Raw genomic sequence first — 16,531 nt, forward strand, 5'->3', positions numbered from 1 at the left:
CTGGGGGTGCACGGGGCTCAGGGAAGGGCCCTGCTCACTGTCCTCCTGCCCCCCCCAATGTAGTGACCAACCCCTGTGACCGCAAGAAGTGCGAGTGGCTCTGCCTGCTGAGCCCCAGCGGGCCCGTGTGCACCTGTCCTAATGGCAAGCGGCTGGACAACGGCACCTGCGTGCCCGTGCCCTCTCCAACGCCCCCACCAGACGGTACGCCCCCCCTTCCCGCTGCTTGCTGCCCCCACCCCCGGCTCTGCCTGCTGACGCTAACGGTCAGTCCTCGCTGTAGCTCCCCGGCCCGGGACCTGCAACCTGCAGTGCTTCAACGGCGGCAGCTGTTTCCTCAACGCCCGGAGGCAGCCCAAGTGCCGCTGCCAGCCCCGCTACACGGGCGACAAGTGTGAGCTGGACCAGTGCTGGGAGCACTGCCGCAACGGGGGCACCTGTGCCGCCTCCCCCTCCGGTACGCACCACGCACCGGCAACCGCTCCTGGCCCCTCGGTCCCAGCCCCACGGCCCGCAGGCCTGGCCTCGGGCTCACGCCCAGCCCCTGCCTCCCTCTCCACAACCCCTGCATCCCTATCCCCTGGGCTCTGCCTCCCACCCAGGTCCTTCCAGCCCTGTTTCTCTACAGCAGGGCCGGGTGGTCCCGCTCACACATCCTCTCCCGCCAGGCATGCCCACGTGCCGGTGCCCCACGGGCTTCACGGGCCCCAAATGCACCCAGCAGGTGTGTGCGGGCTACTGTGCCAACAACAGCACCTGCACCGTCAACCAGGGCAACCAGCCCCAGTGCCGATGCCTCCCCGGCTTCCTGGGCGATCGCTGCCAGTACCGTGAGTGAGCCATCCCCGGGCCCTGGGGGCGGGGGGTGTGGCAAGAGCCAGGGATCCCCAGAGCACAGTGCGGTGGGCACGTGCCCAGGCTGCCGGTGTGTTGGCACACCTCCCTGACAGAGTGTGCGCCCTGTCATCAGGATTATTCTCTGTATCCTGGAGCCTGTGACATGGGGACACTAGGAAGCCCAGGAGAGGTGGGATCCTTCCACAGGACCTGGGGGGTCCCCAGTGCCCGGCCTCCCCCATCTACCGATGGAAGATCTTGGTGAGGGCGGGACTTGAGATGCTGCCTGTCCTGCCCCTGACTGCAGGCCAGTGCTCCAACTACTGCGAGAACTTCGGCACGTGCCAGATGGCTGCCGACGGCTCCCGGCAGTGCCGCTGCACTGCCTACTTCGAGGGCCCCAGGTGTGAGGTCAACAAGTGCAGCCGCTGCCTCCAGGGAGCCTGCATGGTCAACAAGCAGACCGGGGGCGTCACCTGCAAGTAAGTGGTGCCCCACCTCCACCATCCAGCCTGGCCCCAGCCTCGTGCCCCCCACTCCTGGCCTCCCAGCCCAGCCCCTATTCCTCTGCCTCCTTCCCGCAGCTGCACCGACGGCCGTGTGGCCCCCAGCTGCCTCACCTGTGCCGGCCACTGCAGCAATGGCGGCTCCTGTACCATGAACAGCAAGATGATGCCCGAGTGTCAGTGAGTAGGGCCTGGGCCTCCCCCTGGGCAGAGCTCCTCCCGCCCCGCCCCAGATCTGAGCCCCCGCAGTCCTGACCGGGTAGGGGGGGCAGGCCTGCTCAGCCACGCCCCTCCCATCTGCAGGTGCCCACCGCACATGACGGGACCCCGGTGTGAAGAGCAGGTCGTCAGCCAGCAGCAGCCGGGACGTGAGTGGCAGGGCTGGGGCTGGAGCAGGGGACCTGTGCCCCCCACTTCCCTGGGCCCTTCTGACTACGCGTCCCTCCTGCCTCCAGATATGGCTTCCATCCTAATCCCGCTGCTGCTGCTGCTGCTGCTGCTGCTGGTGGCCGGGGTGGTTTTCTGGTACAAGCGGCGAGTCCGAGGGTGAGTCACTGGCGCCTGGCAAGTTCTGGCCGTGGTTTTGCCACCCACGCCCTACTCCCTCCCAGGAGTCCCTACTCCTCACACTGCTGGTCTTGCAGGGCCAAGGGCTTCCAGCACCAGCGGATGACCAACGGGGCCATGAACGTGGAGATCGGGAACCCTACGTACAAGATGTACGAAGGCGGAGAGCCGGATGACGTGGGCGGCCTGCTGGATGCCGACTTTGCCCTGGACCCTGACAAGGTGGACAGGGCAGACACGGGGTGGGGGGACGGCTCCCAGGGCAAGGCCAGGAGGCTGTGGGGGGACATGGGGGGTGGGCGGGGCCACAGAACCCGGCCCCTGCACCCCTGCGCCCCTGCGCCCCTGCTGACTTCTCTGTCACCTTGCAGCCCACCAACTTCACCAACCCTGTGTACGCCACACTCTACATGGGGGGCCATGGCAGCCGCCACTCCCTGGCCAGCACGGATGAGAAGCGAGAACTCCTGGGCCGGGGTCCCGAGGACGAGATAGGGGACCCCTTGGCATAGGACTCCCCCCAGAGAGCCTCCCGCCCCCTGCCCGAGGGTTTCTCCAGCGAGCCCCCTCCCCAGCCAGCCGGATGTATAAATGTAAAAATGAAGGAATTACTTTTTATATGTGAGCGAGCAAGCCAGCCAGCGAGCACAGTGTTATCTCTTCCCAGTCCCCTCTTCCTGCCTGCCCCTCACCACCCCCCACGCTGCCTTCAGGGGGAAGCAGGGAGGGCTCTGGGGGCTCCTTCAGCTTCATAGGGTCAAGGGGCCACTCCCAGCTGCCCCCCAGACGCACCCCACCGGGAGAGCTGGCCGTGCTGCCTCCCCTCCCACAGCAAGACACTTTGTCAAGGCGTCCCCTCTCAGCCCCCACCCACTTACCCACCCCCAGCCCCCCCGGGGGCGCATTTCGGGTCGGGAGGATTCTTTATGGCCCTGTCTGGCTCTGGCTGAGGCCGGAAGGAAAGAGTGGAGACTTAGTTCTTGGGGGAGGTCACCCCAAGCCCCAGCCCCTATTCTGGGGGCACCTCTGAGATGGCCACACTCAGCACCCCTCCCAGACAGGCCCTCCCCCGCCCCCACCCCCGTCCCCCCCCTCCCCAGCCACAGGAGGGGGAGGAGGCGGGGCACGCCAAGGAAGGGCAAGCGGGCAGCCCCGTTTTGGGGACCTGAACGTTTTAATAATTTTTGCTGAATTCCTTTACAACTAAATAACACAGATATTGTTATAAATAAAATTGTTAAAAAAAAAAAAAGAAAAGAAAAAAGACGTCGGTGTCTGCTTGTGACTGCTACTCTGAGAGCTGGAGCTGCGCTTGCCTGCTTCAACCACCAGAGGGAGTGCTGCTCGCTGCTGGAGGCAGGCTTGAGCCTGGGCTTTTCAGGGCCTGTTTGGGGTCTTGCCACGCTGGGGAAGGGGGTGGCAGTGGGCTTGGCTGTGAGACCTTGAGCCCGTGACTTCACGGGTCCGGACCTCGTGTGCCCTCTGGCTCCAAGACGTTAACTCCGAGATGCACTTCTGTGCACTGTCACTTCCAGTGGACGCGTCCACCCCTTCCAAAAACCGTCTCCCACAGCAGCTAACAGGTGCACACCCTGGGCTTGGCGGGGGCTGCCTCAGGCTTCGGGCGGCCCCCTCTGCCCAGGTTTGCTCTTGAAGTGGTGAAATCTCACTTCGTGGAGACTCAGAGGCCTCTTTAGAGCGAAACCCTGGAATGAAGAACGCTGTGGCGGCCGCCAACAGACCCAGCTGGAAGTCCAGGGGCAACAGGAAAGGGCTGTGGCAATCACGGGCATCCCGGGTCTACTTCGGCTCCTGCCCTGGGGCTGGAACCCCTTGCCAAAGGTCACACGGCTCTGTGCTCCCCAGGGCTGAGAGAAAGGGAGCTCCCCCACTCTGCCCAGCAGCACAGGAGCCCAGGGAGGGTGCTGGCCATGCCTGTAGGCCCCTTAGCAGACTCCCAAAGCGAAGGACCGCATTTCATCCCCACCCCCCCACACTGGTTCACCTTCCCGGGGGGGTTCCTCCCTCCCTTCCTCCTCTCCTGGGGAAAGTGTGGATAGTGGTGCCTCCAGAAATGAGTCCTCCCATTCCCTCTTAGCCCTGGGCTTCCATCCCTGGCCTCCTGCTCCAAGTCCACTCCTGAGACCTTCCCCTGCCTGCCTGGGAACCCAAGAGCCCACCACGGGGCTGAGCAACCCAGCTAGAAGGGAAAAAGGGCTTTCTTGTTGATTGCTGAGCGGGCTGTGCCTCCATCCGGCCACCAGGTGGCGTCCACACTCCTACAGAGCTGCTCATCCTGAAGCCCCGCACAGCCCCCTCTATAACACACACTAATTATGCACCTGCGGGGGGACCCTAGCCCAGCCTCTCACTTCCTTCCCTCAGGCTATTTTGCCACACCCCCTCCACCCTCTGCCAGCCAGCCTCCCCCCTCCGTAGCAGTTCCCCGCTCCCCTCCACTGGCCCCACCCCCTCATCCCCTCCCTCTGCCAGCCCGTGCATCTGGCGCCCCCCGGGAGCCACTGATTCTCCGCCTGTCGCCTCAAGATCCCGAGCAAAGCATGGAAAGGCCCCCACCCCGGCTGCGGTTTGGAAGGCACAGCCTTCTGGTCAGCACCCTGACTCTGTCCAGGACCTGCCAGGCGATAGTCCACCAGGAGGCAGTCCTCCAAGATGACCTGCCTGCCAGGGGGTGGGGGGTGGGGTGGGGGGACCAAGAAGAGCGGGGGAGGGGGCAGAGCCAAGAACAGAGGCCGAGACAGTCAGAATGAGAGGCAGACTCAGAAACAAGAGTATCGAGCAGAAGCAAAGAGCCAGGGGGACGTGTGTGTGTGTGTGTGTGTGTGTGTGTGTGTGTGTGTGTGTGTGTTTGCATGCAAATGTATAATGGTGAGAAAACGGGATGACCTGAGACTGTAGCAACAAGGGACAAGTAATGGGGTGGGCCTGCAAGGCTTCAGGATGATGGGCATCTGTCCTGATGTACCCGCTGCCCCCACCCACCCCCAAAGCAGCCCCTGGGTGAGGGACTTGGGCTCTCAGATTCTGTGGCCTGGAGCCTGGACATTTCTGCCCATTCTTGCTCACTCCTCTGTGCTACCCCTCCCCGGGGCTCCTACCTCCTGGCTTCTGTCTCCCTGGATGTCCCAGTCTGCCTCCTCCAGCATCCCTATCCTTTCCCTGACCTGTGCGTGCGTGTGTGTGTACGTATGACATCTCATACTTACCTTTGTACATGCCTCGGCGGGTCTTCTGGGCTGACATTGCCCGAATGCACCTGTCTCTGTGTGTGCTCTTGGCCAAGGGGGTGGGGAACAGAGCTCTCTGAGTACCTGGCTGGGTGTGCTCATCTCTTGTGCGGGTATGTGTTTTTCTCCTACACTGTGCGTCTGTGTGTGTGTGCACAAAATGAGCATGTGTGTTGGTGTGCACCCTGGCTGTGCACCTGCTCCTGTGTGCTGGTCTCCACGAGTGCTCTGCCATGTGGGTGCACCTCCACGAAGGAGCCTGGCCCCGTGGATGCAGAGCGAGCACACCTAGGAGGGGCTGTGTTGGTATCTCGGGGTGCACGCCCCTCTCTCCATCTCTTCGCTGGCCAGGATCTCTCCTGTCTAAGGTGTGGGTCATACCACAACCTCGGTATAGCCTCAGCGCATAGCAACAGCGACAGCTAAAGACTCCAGGGCAGGGAGAGAGACTACAGGGAGGAGGGAGCAGGAGGAAGAAACAGCCAAGACAGGGACAGAGACAGGGCTGGGGCTGGGGACAGAGACAAGGACAGAGACAGACCGGGAAGGGGACGAGGATCAAGAAGAGCTAATGGTGAAAGATGGGACGGCGACAGGGAAGGGACAGAGGCTGCACCAGGAGGCTGGGCCGGCGGCTACGAGAAGGACTTCCTGCCCAGCCCCCTCGTGGGGGTCTGCGCTGTGGGGCGTGGGGGGGGGCAAAGGTGAGCCGCCCGTCTCGCCGAAGTGTCCCGGGGCCGCAGGGGTGTCTTGGGGCGGGGGCGGGGCGGCGGGCGCCGTTCGTCAGCCCTATTGACAGACGTGATGGGGTTTCCGTCCGTGATCAATGATTCTCATCTCCGGGCCGAATGAGCCGCGGGGCGCCCATCCATCCCCGTCAGCGCCGCGCGGCGGCGGCCGCCCGAGGCCCCACCCGCCCTCACCTCGGCCCCTGCCCTGCTCCGGCCCGGGGACCCACCTTGGCCCGGAGCACCGAGAGACCCTGGTCCTGCTGCGCCGCCGGGCTCCGGCTCCGCTGTGTCCCCCGCTTCGTGTTGCAGGTCCCTAAACCCAGAGCCCCACGCCCTGCCCCGGTCCACCTGGGTGTGCAGAGCCCGCAGGTGGGGTACACGGCCCCTGGGCCCCTTGAGCCTCTCGCTTCGTACCTGGGCCAAGGGGCGTGTCCGGGGCGTGTCGGGGTGAAAGTCACCTTCGGTGCCCCCAGCTGGGCGGGAGGGGGCGCGCGGGGCGCGGCCGGGATTGGAGCGGCGCGGAGCCCCGCCCCCCGCCCGCCCGAGTCCGACCCAACTTTCTCCCCCTCCCGCGCCCCGCCCCCAGCGCCGGCTCCGCTCCTCGCGCGCAGTCCGCGGGCCGCGCCGCCTGCTCCCGCCGCCGCACGCCCGCCCGGAGCCCTGCGTCCCGAGGCCCGGCTCCGGCCCGCCCCGGGACCCGCCCGCCCGCCCGGGAAGATGCGGCTGCTCCCGGAATGGTTCCTCTTGCTCTTTGGCCCGTGGCTCGTGAGGAAGGTAAGGGCGGCGGGGCTGGGGCGCGAAGGTCCCGGAGTGCGAGGGGCTCGGCGCGCCCGCCCCGCCCCCAGCCCCGAGCGGCCCAACTTTGCGCGGCGTAGGGGGACGCGGACGGACAGATCGCCGGGTTCCGGACTGGATCTCTCCCAGCGCAAGTTAGCGGAAGGCGAGAGGGGGCGCGGGGTGGAGGCCGGCGCGGGTGTGGATTCGGGCGCGGCGGGGGAGGGGACAAGGCGCGACCCGCGAGTGCGCCAGACAGAGCGGGAGTGCGAGACAGACAGACAAGCCAGCAGGGTGTCAGCCTTGCCGGCTTTCCGCGCCAACCTCGCTCGCCTTCCTCTCTGTCTGTCGGTCTTTCCAACCCTCCACCCCCGCCTCCCCGTCTCTCTTCTCTGCACTTGTCAAGATGCCAGGGAGGCTCTGGTTCCGAGCATACACGGCCGGAGCACACGCGCACACACGGACCCACACAGACACGGCTGAACTTGGCTACAGTCTCCCATTACATTTCCCGCGGAGACACCATCTCCCCTGCACAACCTCGCAGACACACCCCCCTCTCGCGCCCCGCAAATGGCGGGGGTGGGGGGTGCTGTCTGGAAGGGGAGTCTCTCCTCCTAATCCAACCTCTCTAGATAGCCTGCCTCCCTGAGGCTCCCGGGCAAGGACGCAAAGGCTAAGGGGGCGCAGACTTGATCTGCCTGGCTCTCCACTTGGTGTACAGGGTGTGCTCCTATGTGCAGTGTGCGTCCTGGTGTGCACCTGTGTGCGTGGGTGTGTCCAGGGGAGCCAGGCTTGAATGTCTGGTGCTGGGGCACAGGGTGTATGTGTCCGCTGCTGTGGTGTGGTGGTGTCCACCTGGCCTGGGAGAGTGCCAGCACTTGCCTTAGGGTGCAGCCAGCAGTTTGGGGCCCTGGTGTGTCTCCCATAATACAACGGGGCCTAAGCCCTGGACCCACATCTCCTTCCCTAAGCCTCTGCTGCCCGTGGGTTTCTGGTTTTCTGCACTCCAGTTGTGACCTACCTGGTTCACAAGCAGGTAGGTGGCTCCCTAGTTCTCCCTCCCCACCCCCTCAGCCCCTGGAGCCTGGAAAGGTGTAGTCCCCCTTTCCCCGGCCCTTGGTCCACCACCTGCTCAGCCGAATCACACACGGCGACTCCAGCAGGGCAGGGACTGCCCCCTGGGAAGCCGGCAATAGAGCACCCCGATTCTCCCAGACCATCCTGGTGACCTTGAGGGCCAGGAAGGTAGGCACTGCTGCCTCGGGCAGGAGCTCCTTTTGCACGAGATGCCCAGCGCTGCCCTTAGAGGGTTGCAGAGGGGGGTCTGGGCCAACCACCCACCCTGCAGGAAGGCCTGGGGTTGGGGGGAGGTAGGGTGGCTCGCCCCTACTCCTCCTCCTGCTTCCTCCTGCTCCCTACTCTCCCGTCAAATAAACTCCCCTGTGCAGAGATCTGGTTTAATTTCCTTTGCCCCCTGAAGGGGAAGGAAACATCTGGTGGAGACTTGAGGGAGAGCGAGCTCGGGGATATGAGCGATGGGAGCTATCTTAGTGCGAGCGAGCTGCAGCTGTGGGCCTTCGTGGTGGAGCCGGTGGGGAGAGCGGCTCGTGTGCATGGGAGAGCCTGTGCTTGGCAGGGTGTATGTACACCCTGTGGGTGTGGGGGGTGTGGACAGCTGTTCCTGGGGAAGTGTGGGTCGCAAAGGCTTCGGGTGTCCACACACGGTGTGCACTCTTGAGTACTGAGTGTGCCTGCGTACGTACCCCAGGTCCGTGTGCTGTCTGGAGGTGAGTCCCTGGGGTGTGTGAGTGTGTATCCGTGTGTTGGTAGTTTTGGGTGCATTTGAGTGTGGGTAGGGAGTTATGAGCCTCAGGGCGTGCTCACATACCTGATCGTGCCTTATGTGTGTGTATGTTCCGGGTGTCTCTGTGCCAGCGAGTGGGAGTGGGCGAAAGGAGAGGCTGACCTGGGTGAGGGACAGCATACAGGGTAGCTTTGGAAAGCCCTGGCCATCAGATGCCAACAGCCCTGCCTCCTGCGCCCAGCTCACTGGCCTGGCCTCCCCAGGGTCTCTCCCTCTTTCCACCTGCTCCAGCCTCCTGCGTGCTTCAGGCTAGGACTCGTGGCCTGCATGGCCGCTGGGGCTCTGGCCTCTGTCTGCTGAGGCTTCCTCGGGATCTTTCTAACTGTCTCACTCCTTCTTCCCCTCTCTCTCGCTGTCTCTCCCACCCTTGCCAAAGCAGCTGCCTACTGGGAGAAGCAGCAGGCGATCAATAGTCACTAATCACTAATCACTAATTACTAATTAGCTGGGGAGGGCAGGGGCGGGGGCCCTGTGGGACCTTCCAGCTCTATCCTGCCTCAGGGAAGGATTAGGCCTGAATGAGCCTCTGTGAGCCGCTGGCCACAGCCCCTGGTCCAGCCACCCCCTCCCGCCTCCACACCCCCTCCAGCCCCTCAGCTAATCTCTGGCTGGGCCACTTAGGCACGCGCTGCCTGGGCCAGGGCCTAGAGCTGCTGGTGAGGATTTGGGGGTGATCAGAGGCAGCAGCTGGCCCAGAGACACAGGGGAGGGGGCTGCTGTGACAGTTCCCTGGAGCCAGAGCCTGCGGTGGAAGCCCCTGAATGGGGGCAGGTGCTCCATTGGAAAGGAGAATTTAGGGGGTCACGACTCAGGGTGGGCGAGATCCTGGAGCAGGTGCATGGGGAAGAGGTGAGATAATAAGGACAGAATCAAGGGGTCACTGGGGTCAGGGTCACTGGGGAGGGAGCAAATAGTGAGAGAGCAGGTAAGTTGGGGTGAGGGGGCTCTCAGACAGGGGTCAGAGGAGTAATTGGCAAGGGAAGGAGAACTTTGGAAGGCGGCATTCTCTCGGTAGGCGGGGCCACGAGGGGGATAGGGTCACTGAGGGGGGCAGGGTCATGGGGGAGGGGCCGGGGCTCAAGTACAGGGGGAGTCGCATGGAGTGGGGCGGCAGCGAGCTGCGAAGCGGGGCGGGGGAGCAGGGAGCGCCGCTTTGAGCGGTGGAAATTGGCGAGTCTCCCCCTCTCCCCCGCTTGCCCCTCCTCCACCTCCACCCCGCCCACTCCCCCTCCGGCTCCGGCTTCGGGAAATTACATCCCCGCTCCGCGGCTCCCCGCCCCCCCCACGCGCCCCGGAGCCGGCGCCTTTATAGGCACATTTATTGCAATAATAAAGTGAGGCGCGGGGCGGGGGGCGGGGGGTGGCCGTTCCCGTGGGGACCGCGCCGGCTCTAGGAAGCAGGGAAATAAAATAAAATAAAATAAAATCAAAATTCAGATAACGGTGAGCCTTGCGCGGCAGGCCGCAAGCAGGCGGGCAGGCGGGGCTGAGGGGGAGGGGCCCCCCTGGCCCAAGGGCAGAGCCCACCCCACCAGCCGTCTCCCACCGCCCTCAGGCACTAGGGTCTGGAACAAGGTCCCCTCGCCTCCACCTGCCTGGCCCCTCCCAGAGCCTGATCCTGCCTGGCTTTCTGTCCCCCCCCCCCCCGTTTGTGTCCCACACCTGTCCTCAACGCCTCTCCCCCTCCGTCTCTCCCATCTCTTTCCTTGCCCCCCATTTCCCATTCCAGTCCCCACCTGCTCACCCCATTCCCATCTCCTGGGTGTCTGCAGCCCCAGCATTCCTGTGTTTGCCCAATATCCTCCCATTTCTGTTCTACCCCTTTCGGTCCCTGACCCTGTCCCATCCTCATTCCCACCTGCCCCCAATGCCTAGCCGCCACTAACCCTGTCCCTACTTGGTTCCCATTCCACCATGCTCCATCTTCTGTCTGTGGTCCCCACCCTGTCCCCACCACTGTCTTGCCCAGTGCCTGGCCACCATTTCTCATCACCTCCTCCTCCTAAGCCCCTGGCCTAGCCTCACCTCCTGCTCATCCCAGCACCCCATGCCTGTGCCTGGCCAGTCCCCAATCCTGACTCCCCTCCGGCTGCTCTAGTCCTCACCCCAGCCTGTCCTGGTCACCCCACCTCTGTCCTTGGTTCTCAGCCAGACTCCTCCCCGCCCTGACTGCGGTGCCCTCGCCCTGGCGTCTTCCTAGGTGCAGGGGCTCGGCATGCTGTTGTCTCCCCTTCCTCAGTCCAGGCCTGGGCTGTCCCTTCCCCAGCCACAGGGGGCTGTCCCCTCCCCCAGCTGAATGCTGAGTGCCCTGCCTGACCCACGCATCAAGAGGAAAGCCACCGCGCAGTCGGGAGGCCCGAGGGAGGTGCACCCTGCAATGCGGCTGGGGGGCCCACAGCCTGACCCTCCCCCGTTCCCAGCAGTCCCATCCCAAAGGGCCCCATCCTCCCCCCTCCCCGGGGAGTTTGTTTAGCAGCAAGAGGCAGCCTCAACTCCCCCCAGGTGCGTGGGCCGCTGCCTTGGGGGCAAAGCGCTGCTGGCTCGGCTCCCACCCGCAAGGGCCTGGATGAGCCTGCTGAAGCCCCCCCCCAGCCACCGCGCACCTCCGCTCCCCGGCTCTGAGCCGACAGCTGTGCTAGCCTCTCCCCTCTGCAAATGTCACCGCGCCCAATTAGCTTAATTAAAGTGGCTCTGGATCGAGGGGGACCCCTCCTTGGACAACACCCTGCTCCCTCCATCAGCCACGGTGGGGGGGCAGACAGGAGCCCCTTATCACCTCGCTCCCACCCCTCCCCCAGGGTGGGAGACAGACACCCTGAAGGACGGAGAGAGAAAACCACAGACAGACAGACAGACAGGGAGAGAAGGAGGTAATTACTGAGAGTGCAGGAAGAGACTGGGGGGGGTGGAAAACAAGAGAGAGGGAGAGCGAGAGAGAGAGGGAGAGCGAGAGAGGAGAGCGAGCTCGAGCGATCAAGGAAGCCAGAGGGAGGATTTGATTTTATTTTATTCCATGTTCCCATTTCTCGGCTCGTTTCCTCGCAGCTCGCCCTTCCCATGTGAGCCCCCCCGCCAAGGTCGTTGTGGCCGGCCCCCTCAACTCTCCCTTTTATCTTGGCTGTCTCCAGTGGCAGGTGGGGGTTCCAGAGCCCAAAGCCCAGGGATTTGCCAGGATCAGAGAAGTAGAGACGGCAATTTGTCTGGGATCAGGGTGGGGGGGGGCATCCTGGCACCTTTCTCTGCCCTGCCAAACCGGGTCCCCTCCCCCAGACCCCCTGTCCTGGAAGTCAGGGGACTGAGCAGCCCTGCCCCGTCCTAGGTTGGGTGCAGGACAAGGGGCCTGGGGCTTGCTGGGCAGAAGTGACTGGGTGGCATTTGGGGTCAGGCGACCAGGGACTTCGGTGGCTGGGTTTCCCGGAGAGAACAGCGATGGGGTCCAGAGGGGGTGGGATTAAAGGTCAGAGTTCAAACAACCCACTCTTCCAGGCACCCCCAGAAGCCTCAGCCAATCCTTCCTCGCCAGACCTCCCCAACCTGGGCTCAGACCCTGCTCTCCCCACATTAGCCCCAGGGGCTCAGACCCCTTCCCCTCCCCCTGGGAGGCCTCCTCTCCTTGCCCCAGCCCTTCGGAAGCCCACTCCCCAGATGTTACATGTCAGCTCCAGCTTGTCTGTCTGACTCAGTCACTGCTGCGCCCCTGCCCCCCTCACCTGGGCTGGGAGGAGGGCTGGATGGGAGGAGGAACGAAGGGCCGATAAATATGTATGACGGGCGGGTGGCGGCAGCATTAATAACCCGGGATCGCAGGCGGCTGAGGAGATTCCAGCCCGGCAGCTTGTTCTGCTGTCCCCATCCCCCGTGGACATGCGGTGTGGACACACGGGCGTGTGCAAACACAGGGGGCACTCTTGCTGCCCAACCTCCCTAGTCACCCTCGGACCGGAGCTCAGCCCCCGGGGACACTCACACACGCTCCCACACGCCTGTGGGGACACAGTGCGGCCACACTTGTTGTGTCTGCGGATACAGAGAGGATGAAAGGTGGTGCTCACAGAGGAAGAGTGATCTCTCCAGACAAACATAGGCAGCCACGAGAGTCACACAGACACGGCCACCACCGAGCGACACGCACACGCGCGCGCAGCCAAGCCAGGCGCGCGCGCGGCCGCGCCCCCTCAGGCTCAAGCACACAGTCACCGCAGAGCCCCGGGAGGTAGACAGCCGCCCAGACCCCGCACGCGGCGCTGCCTCCCCCGCGGGACCGCAGTAGCGGGGCCGCCGGCGAGGCTGACTGACACACTCTGACACGCACCGCTCCTCTCCCTCCCGCGCCCGCGCCCGAGCGGCATCTCCATATTTCTTCTCGCTCTCCCGGTCTCCTTCACTCCCGGCCACCCCTCCCCGTCCCCACCCCCCCGCCCAGATAATTGATGGCCCGGGCCTGGCCCGGCCGCTCCCGCCTCTCGATCCATCTTGTACTCGCGCCCGCGCTGTCTCCCAGATCGGCCGCCACCTGAGACTCACAGACGGGTGGGGGCGGGCGGTCCGGCTCCCCTAGGTCCCCTCTGAGCCCAGGGAAGCGCCGCCCCGCGCACGCAGCGAGTGGTGCCCATTACGGCTCCAGCCACAATCCAAGGCACCCCATACGCGCCCCCTGCCCGAAGGCCGGTCGGGGCGGAGGTGAGGCGGGAGCTCCTCGCACCTTTTTCTTGGCGCTGGATGAGGTCGCGGCCACAGCCTCTCCAGCTGCAGGCCAGGGTAGTGGGGACCCGGCTCCAGAGCTGCACTCCCTACTCAGATCCACTCCCGCACCGGCTGTGGTTTTTTGGCTCACTCTGGAGCTCCGTGAGTGAACGGAGCTCCATCGCAGCGCCATCTCACAGACGGAGAAACTGAGGTCCCGATATTTGCGGTGACTTGGCCAAGACCATACAGCTTGAAAAGGCCGCGCAGGCTTGCTCCAGGGCCATCTTGAAGACACCCCCATCCCCCGCTGCGGCCTACGGGAAGGGCTGGCGTGGGGAGGGCTCAGGCGCGGTCAACCCCAGCGTCTCTCTTTCCTGCTCTTTCTTCGTGCACAGGCCGCCAGCGCCCAGTTGCCGGAGTCCGGACTGCCGCAGTACCTGGAGCTGCGCCCCGCCGCGGCCGGAGGGGGTGCCACTGGCCAACAGCTCCCAGCGTCCAGGTCCTCCGAGGGCCTGGGCGCCGCCCGCGCCTGGAGCTGGGCCTGGCCGGCTAACCACACGGGGGCGCTGGCCCGGGCCGGGGCTGCCGGCGCGCTGCCAGTGCCGCGCACCAAGAGGAAGCCTTCCATTAAAGCGGCCCGAGCCAAAAAGATCTTCGGCTGGGGAGACTTCTACTTTCGGGTGCATACCCTCAAGTTCTCGCTGCTGGTCACTGGCAAGATCGTGGACCACGTGAACGGTACCTTCAGTGTGTATTTCCGCCACAACTCCTCCAGCCTGGGCAACCTCAGTGTGAGCATCGTGCCGCCCTCCAAGCGTGTCGAGTTCGGGGGCGTCTGGCTGCCCGGGCCGGCCCCCCACCCTCTGCAGTCTACACTGGCCCTGGAGGGGGTGCTCCCGGGCCTGGGGCCCCCGCTGGGGGTGACTGCAGCGGCAGCGGGGCCGGGGCTTGGGGGCACCCTTGGGGGCGCACTAGCAGGCTCCCTCGGGGGCGCGCTGGGAGTGCCTGGGGCCAAAGAGTCTCGCGCTTTCAACTGCCACGTGGAGTATGAGAAGACAAACCGCGCGCGCAAGCACCGCCCGTGCCTGTACGACCCATCGCAGGTGTGCTTCACTGAGCACACTCAGAGCCAGGCCGCTTGGCTCTGTGCCAAGCCCTTCAAAGTCATCTGCATCTTCGTCTCCTTCCTCAGCTTTGACTACAAACTGGTGCAGAAGGTGTGCCCAGACTACAACTTCCAGAGCGAGCACCCCTACTTTGGATAGCGCGCCCCGCCCCCGGCCCCGACCTTTCCGCCAAATCCCAGCCTGGCTAGGTGGGACCCCCCCTCCCCGTATCTCTCCGTCCCTGTGGCCGCGTCCAGCCCTTCCACTCTGCGGGCGGAGGGGAATGGCCCTCCCCGGGCCCATCAGCAGGCGCGTTTCCCCTTTTCCTAGCAGAGAGTGCCCCTGAGGAGGATGGCATGGCCCCCGCCCCGAGGCACGCCCCTAAAGTGGAGGGGCAGGAACGCAGCCCCAGAATACGTGGCTGGAAGGTGCTTCCAGCGCCCACGAGGTCTACACTGGATGCCCTTTTCGCCCCCGGCGCTGGGATGGGCACTCCCTTTGCCTGCAGCTTTAATGATGCCTGCCTGGCACCCTCCTCCCGCCCTAACTCTCTTCCCCCATGCGCTTGTCCTCCTGCCGCACCTGCCCCCGTGTGTAAGCCTGCAAAGGCCAATAGCCCCGGCCCGTCCCCGTCGCTGTCTGCCTGCGGTCTGCCTGCCCCCCTTCCCTCTCCTCGCAACCCCTTAGGGTAGCGGAAGCAGAACTCGTGCACCGAGGTGCCGCCCCGGGCCCCCGCCCTGGGCCCGCCCTCCTCCCGTCCCCGCAGTCCAGCTCCACCTGCCCTCTCTGCCTGCTTCCTCTCGGTGATATTTTTTATACGCCAAAACAGACGGGGAAGGGAACAAAATAAAGTGAAATCCAATACGCGTCTGTGTGAGACCTTTGTAGAGAAGAGGGGGGCAGGTGTGGGTTTCTGTCTGGTGGAGACCTGCCGGGGGCCTCCTCCCTGGGCGGCTCCTGGGGAAACTGAGGCAAAGCTTGCCAAGAGCCGGCACCGGAAAGGTCATCGAAGACCGGGTGGAGGAGGGATGAGGCTCCTCCCTGAGGTGAGTGAAGGCGGCTGTGGCGAATGGGTTGGAGGCGAATGGGCTGGAGCCCGAAGACCTCAGTGGGGAGCGGCGAACTATTTGGGGAAGGAGGTACAAGACCTTAAATGGGATGGACCTGCGGGGACGGCGTGGGCAGAGCGCTGACAACCTGCGAAGCTCCGCGGGGCTGGGGGGAGGCGGCAGGTTGGGAGGGAGGGGGAACGGTGTTTGCAGCATCTGGAGTCATCGATCTTCCTTTTCCTTCCTAATTTCGTGGGCGCTGAGTTTGCAGACGGATGAGAGAGGGAGGGAGCACTGGGATGAGGGGGTGGGGGAAGGGCCGGGCGCGGGTTTGGAGGGCGGGGCCGCGACGCCGCTGCTAGCCGCTTGCAAACACAGGCCCCTCCAGCCAGCTGCCCACCCTCCCCACCCCCGCCTCCAGCTCTTTCCTGCAGCCGCGGCTGCTAATTTTATCCGCCCCCAACCCTGGCCCGGGCGTTAATTGGCTGCGGCTTCATTAGCAGTTCTCAGCTCAGCGGCCCCCCTCCCCGTGGGACCCCTGACTGGGGCGAGGGAGGGGGTTCGGACAAGCTGAGGCACCGAGACCGGCCCTCCTCCTCCGCCTTGCTTCCCGGTGTCCACTGTCCAGGTGCCCCCTGGGGGAGGGCCATGTTCCCCAGGAGATCCCCCCCACACACACACACACAGCCAGAAACTGAGTCAGGGCCAGGTCTGACCCAGACAGGCCAGGGTATGAGAAGTCTGCGAGCAGAAAGTCAGCGGCTGCTAGGTGGATGGGTGGACCGGTGGACAGGTGGATGCCCGCTGAGAGGGTGGCTGGGCCAAGGACAGACTCAGCCCAGCGCAAGCGGGCACGGGGAGGGGCCCTGGGTCAGAGGTTGCAGGAAGAACCCAGAAGGCTCGTACTGCCTGAGGAAAGCTGAGCTGGAGTGGCGGGAAGGAGGTTGGAGCTGAGGGTATGACCACTAGGTGGGAATGACTGGAATTAGCAAGGTAGCTCCGTGGGCCTCGGCTTCCTCCCTTGTAACGATGTCGCCGTAAAATCACACGGGGTGGGGGGGAGGAGATGAGACTTTGCTTGGGAACGCACTTGTGGGACAGATCAGCTCCTCTTCCTCTGGCTCAGGTACCTGTTTCCTCCAAGGCCACCTCCTCCTCCC

General features: G+C 64.6%; 2 protein-coding genes across 2 annotated transcripts in view; both read left to right on the forward strand.

The window, feature by feature from the left end:
* Positions 1 to 2,510, forward strand: part of LRP1 (LDL receptor related protein 1) — a 74,940-nt gene extending 72,430 nt beyond the window's left edge. The window contains exons 81-89 of the mRNA XM_051832985.3: positions 64 to 204; positions 284 to 457; positions 669 to 830; positions 1,145 to 1,319; positions 1,422 to 1,523; positions 1,647 to 1,711; positions 1,799 to 1,889; positions 1,988 to 2,132; positions 2,282 to 2,510. Coding sequence (XP_051688945.3) covers positions 64 to 204; positions 284 to 457; positions 669 to 830; positions 1,145 to 1,319; positions 1,422 to 1,523; positions 1,647 to 1,711; positions 1,799 to 1,889; positions 1,988 to 2,132; positions 2,282 to 2,422 — 1,196 coding nt within the window. The 3' untranslated portion in view covers positions 2,423 to 2,510. The remainder of the gene's footprint in view (positions 1 to 63; positions 205 to 283; positions 458 to 668; positions 831 to 1,144; positions 1,320 to 1,421; positions 1,524 to 1,646; positions 1,712 to 1,798; positions 1,890 to 1,987; positions 2,133 to 2,281) is intronic.
* Positions 2,511 to 6,454: 3,944 nt separating this feature from the next.
* Positions 6,455 to 15,186, forward strand: NXPH4 (neurexophilin 4). Its single transcript, XM_070052441.2, has 2 exons — positions 6,455 to 6,663; positions 13,612 to 15,186. Exons 1-2 carry the CDS (start codon positions 6,607 to 6,609, stop codon positions 14,479 to 14,481), a joined length of 927 nt encoding a protein of 308 aa, XP_069908542.1. The 5' UTR covers positions 6,455 to 6,606; the 3' UTR covers positions 14,482 to 15,186.
* The last annotated feature ends 1,345 nt before the right edge of the window (positions 15,187 to 16,531 follow it).

Source organism: Oryctolagus cuniculus, chromosome 11 (genome assembly GCF_051225735.1).
Source record: "Oryctolagus cuniculus isolate XC-2025 breed Fujian yellow rabbit chromosome 11, ASM5122573v1, whole genome shotgun sequence".
Lineage (NCBI taxonomy): Eukaryota > Metazoa > Chordata > Mammalia > Lagomorpha > Leporidae > Oryctolagus > Oryctolagus cuniculus.

Bases quoted from the DNA above. Each gene is read 5' to 3' on its own strand.
- NXPH4 (XM_070052441.2), top strand. From the start codon at position 6,607: ATGCGGCTGCTCCCGGAATGGTTCCTCTTGCTCTTTGGCCCGTGGCTC. The intron at 6,664-13,611 runs GTAAGGGCGGCG...CTTCGTGCACAG, and splicing joins GCCCGTGGCTCGTGAGGAAG to GCCGCCAGCGCCCAGTTGCC.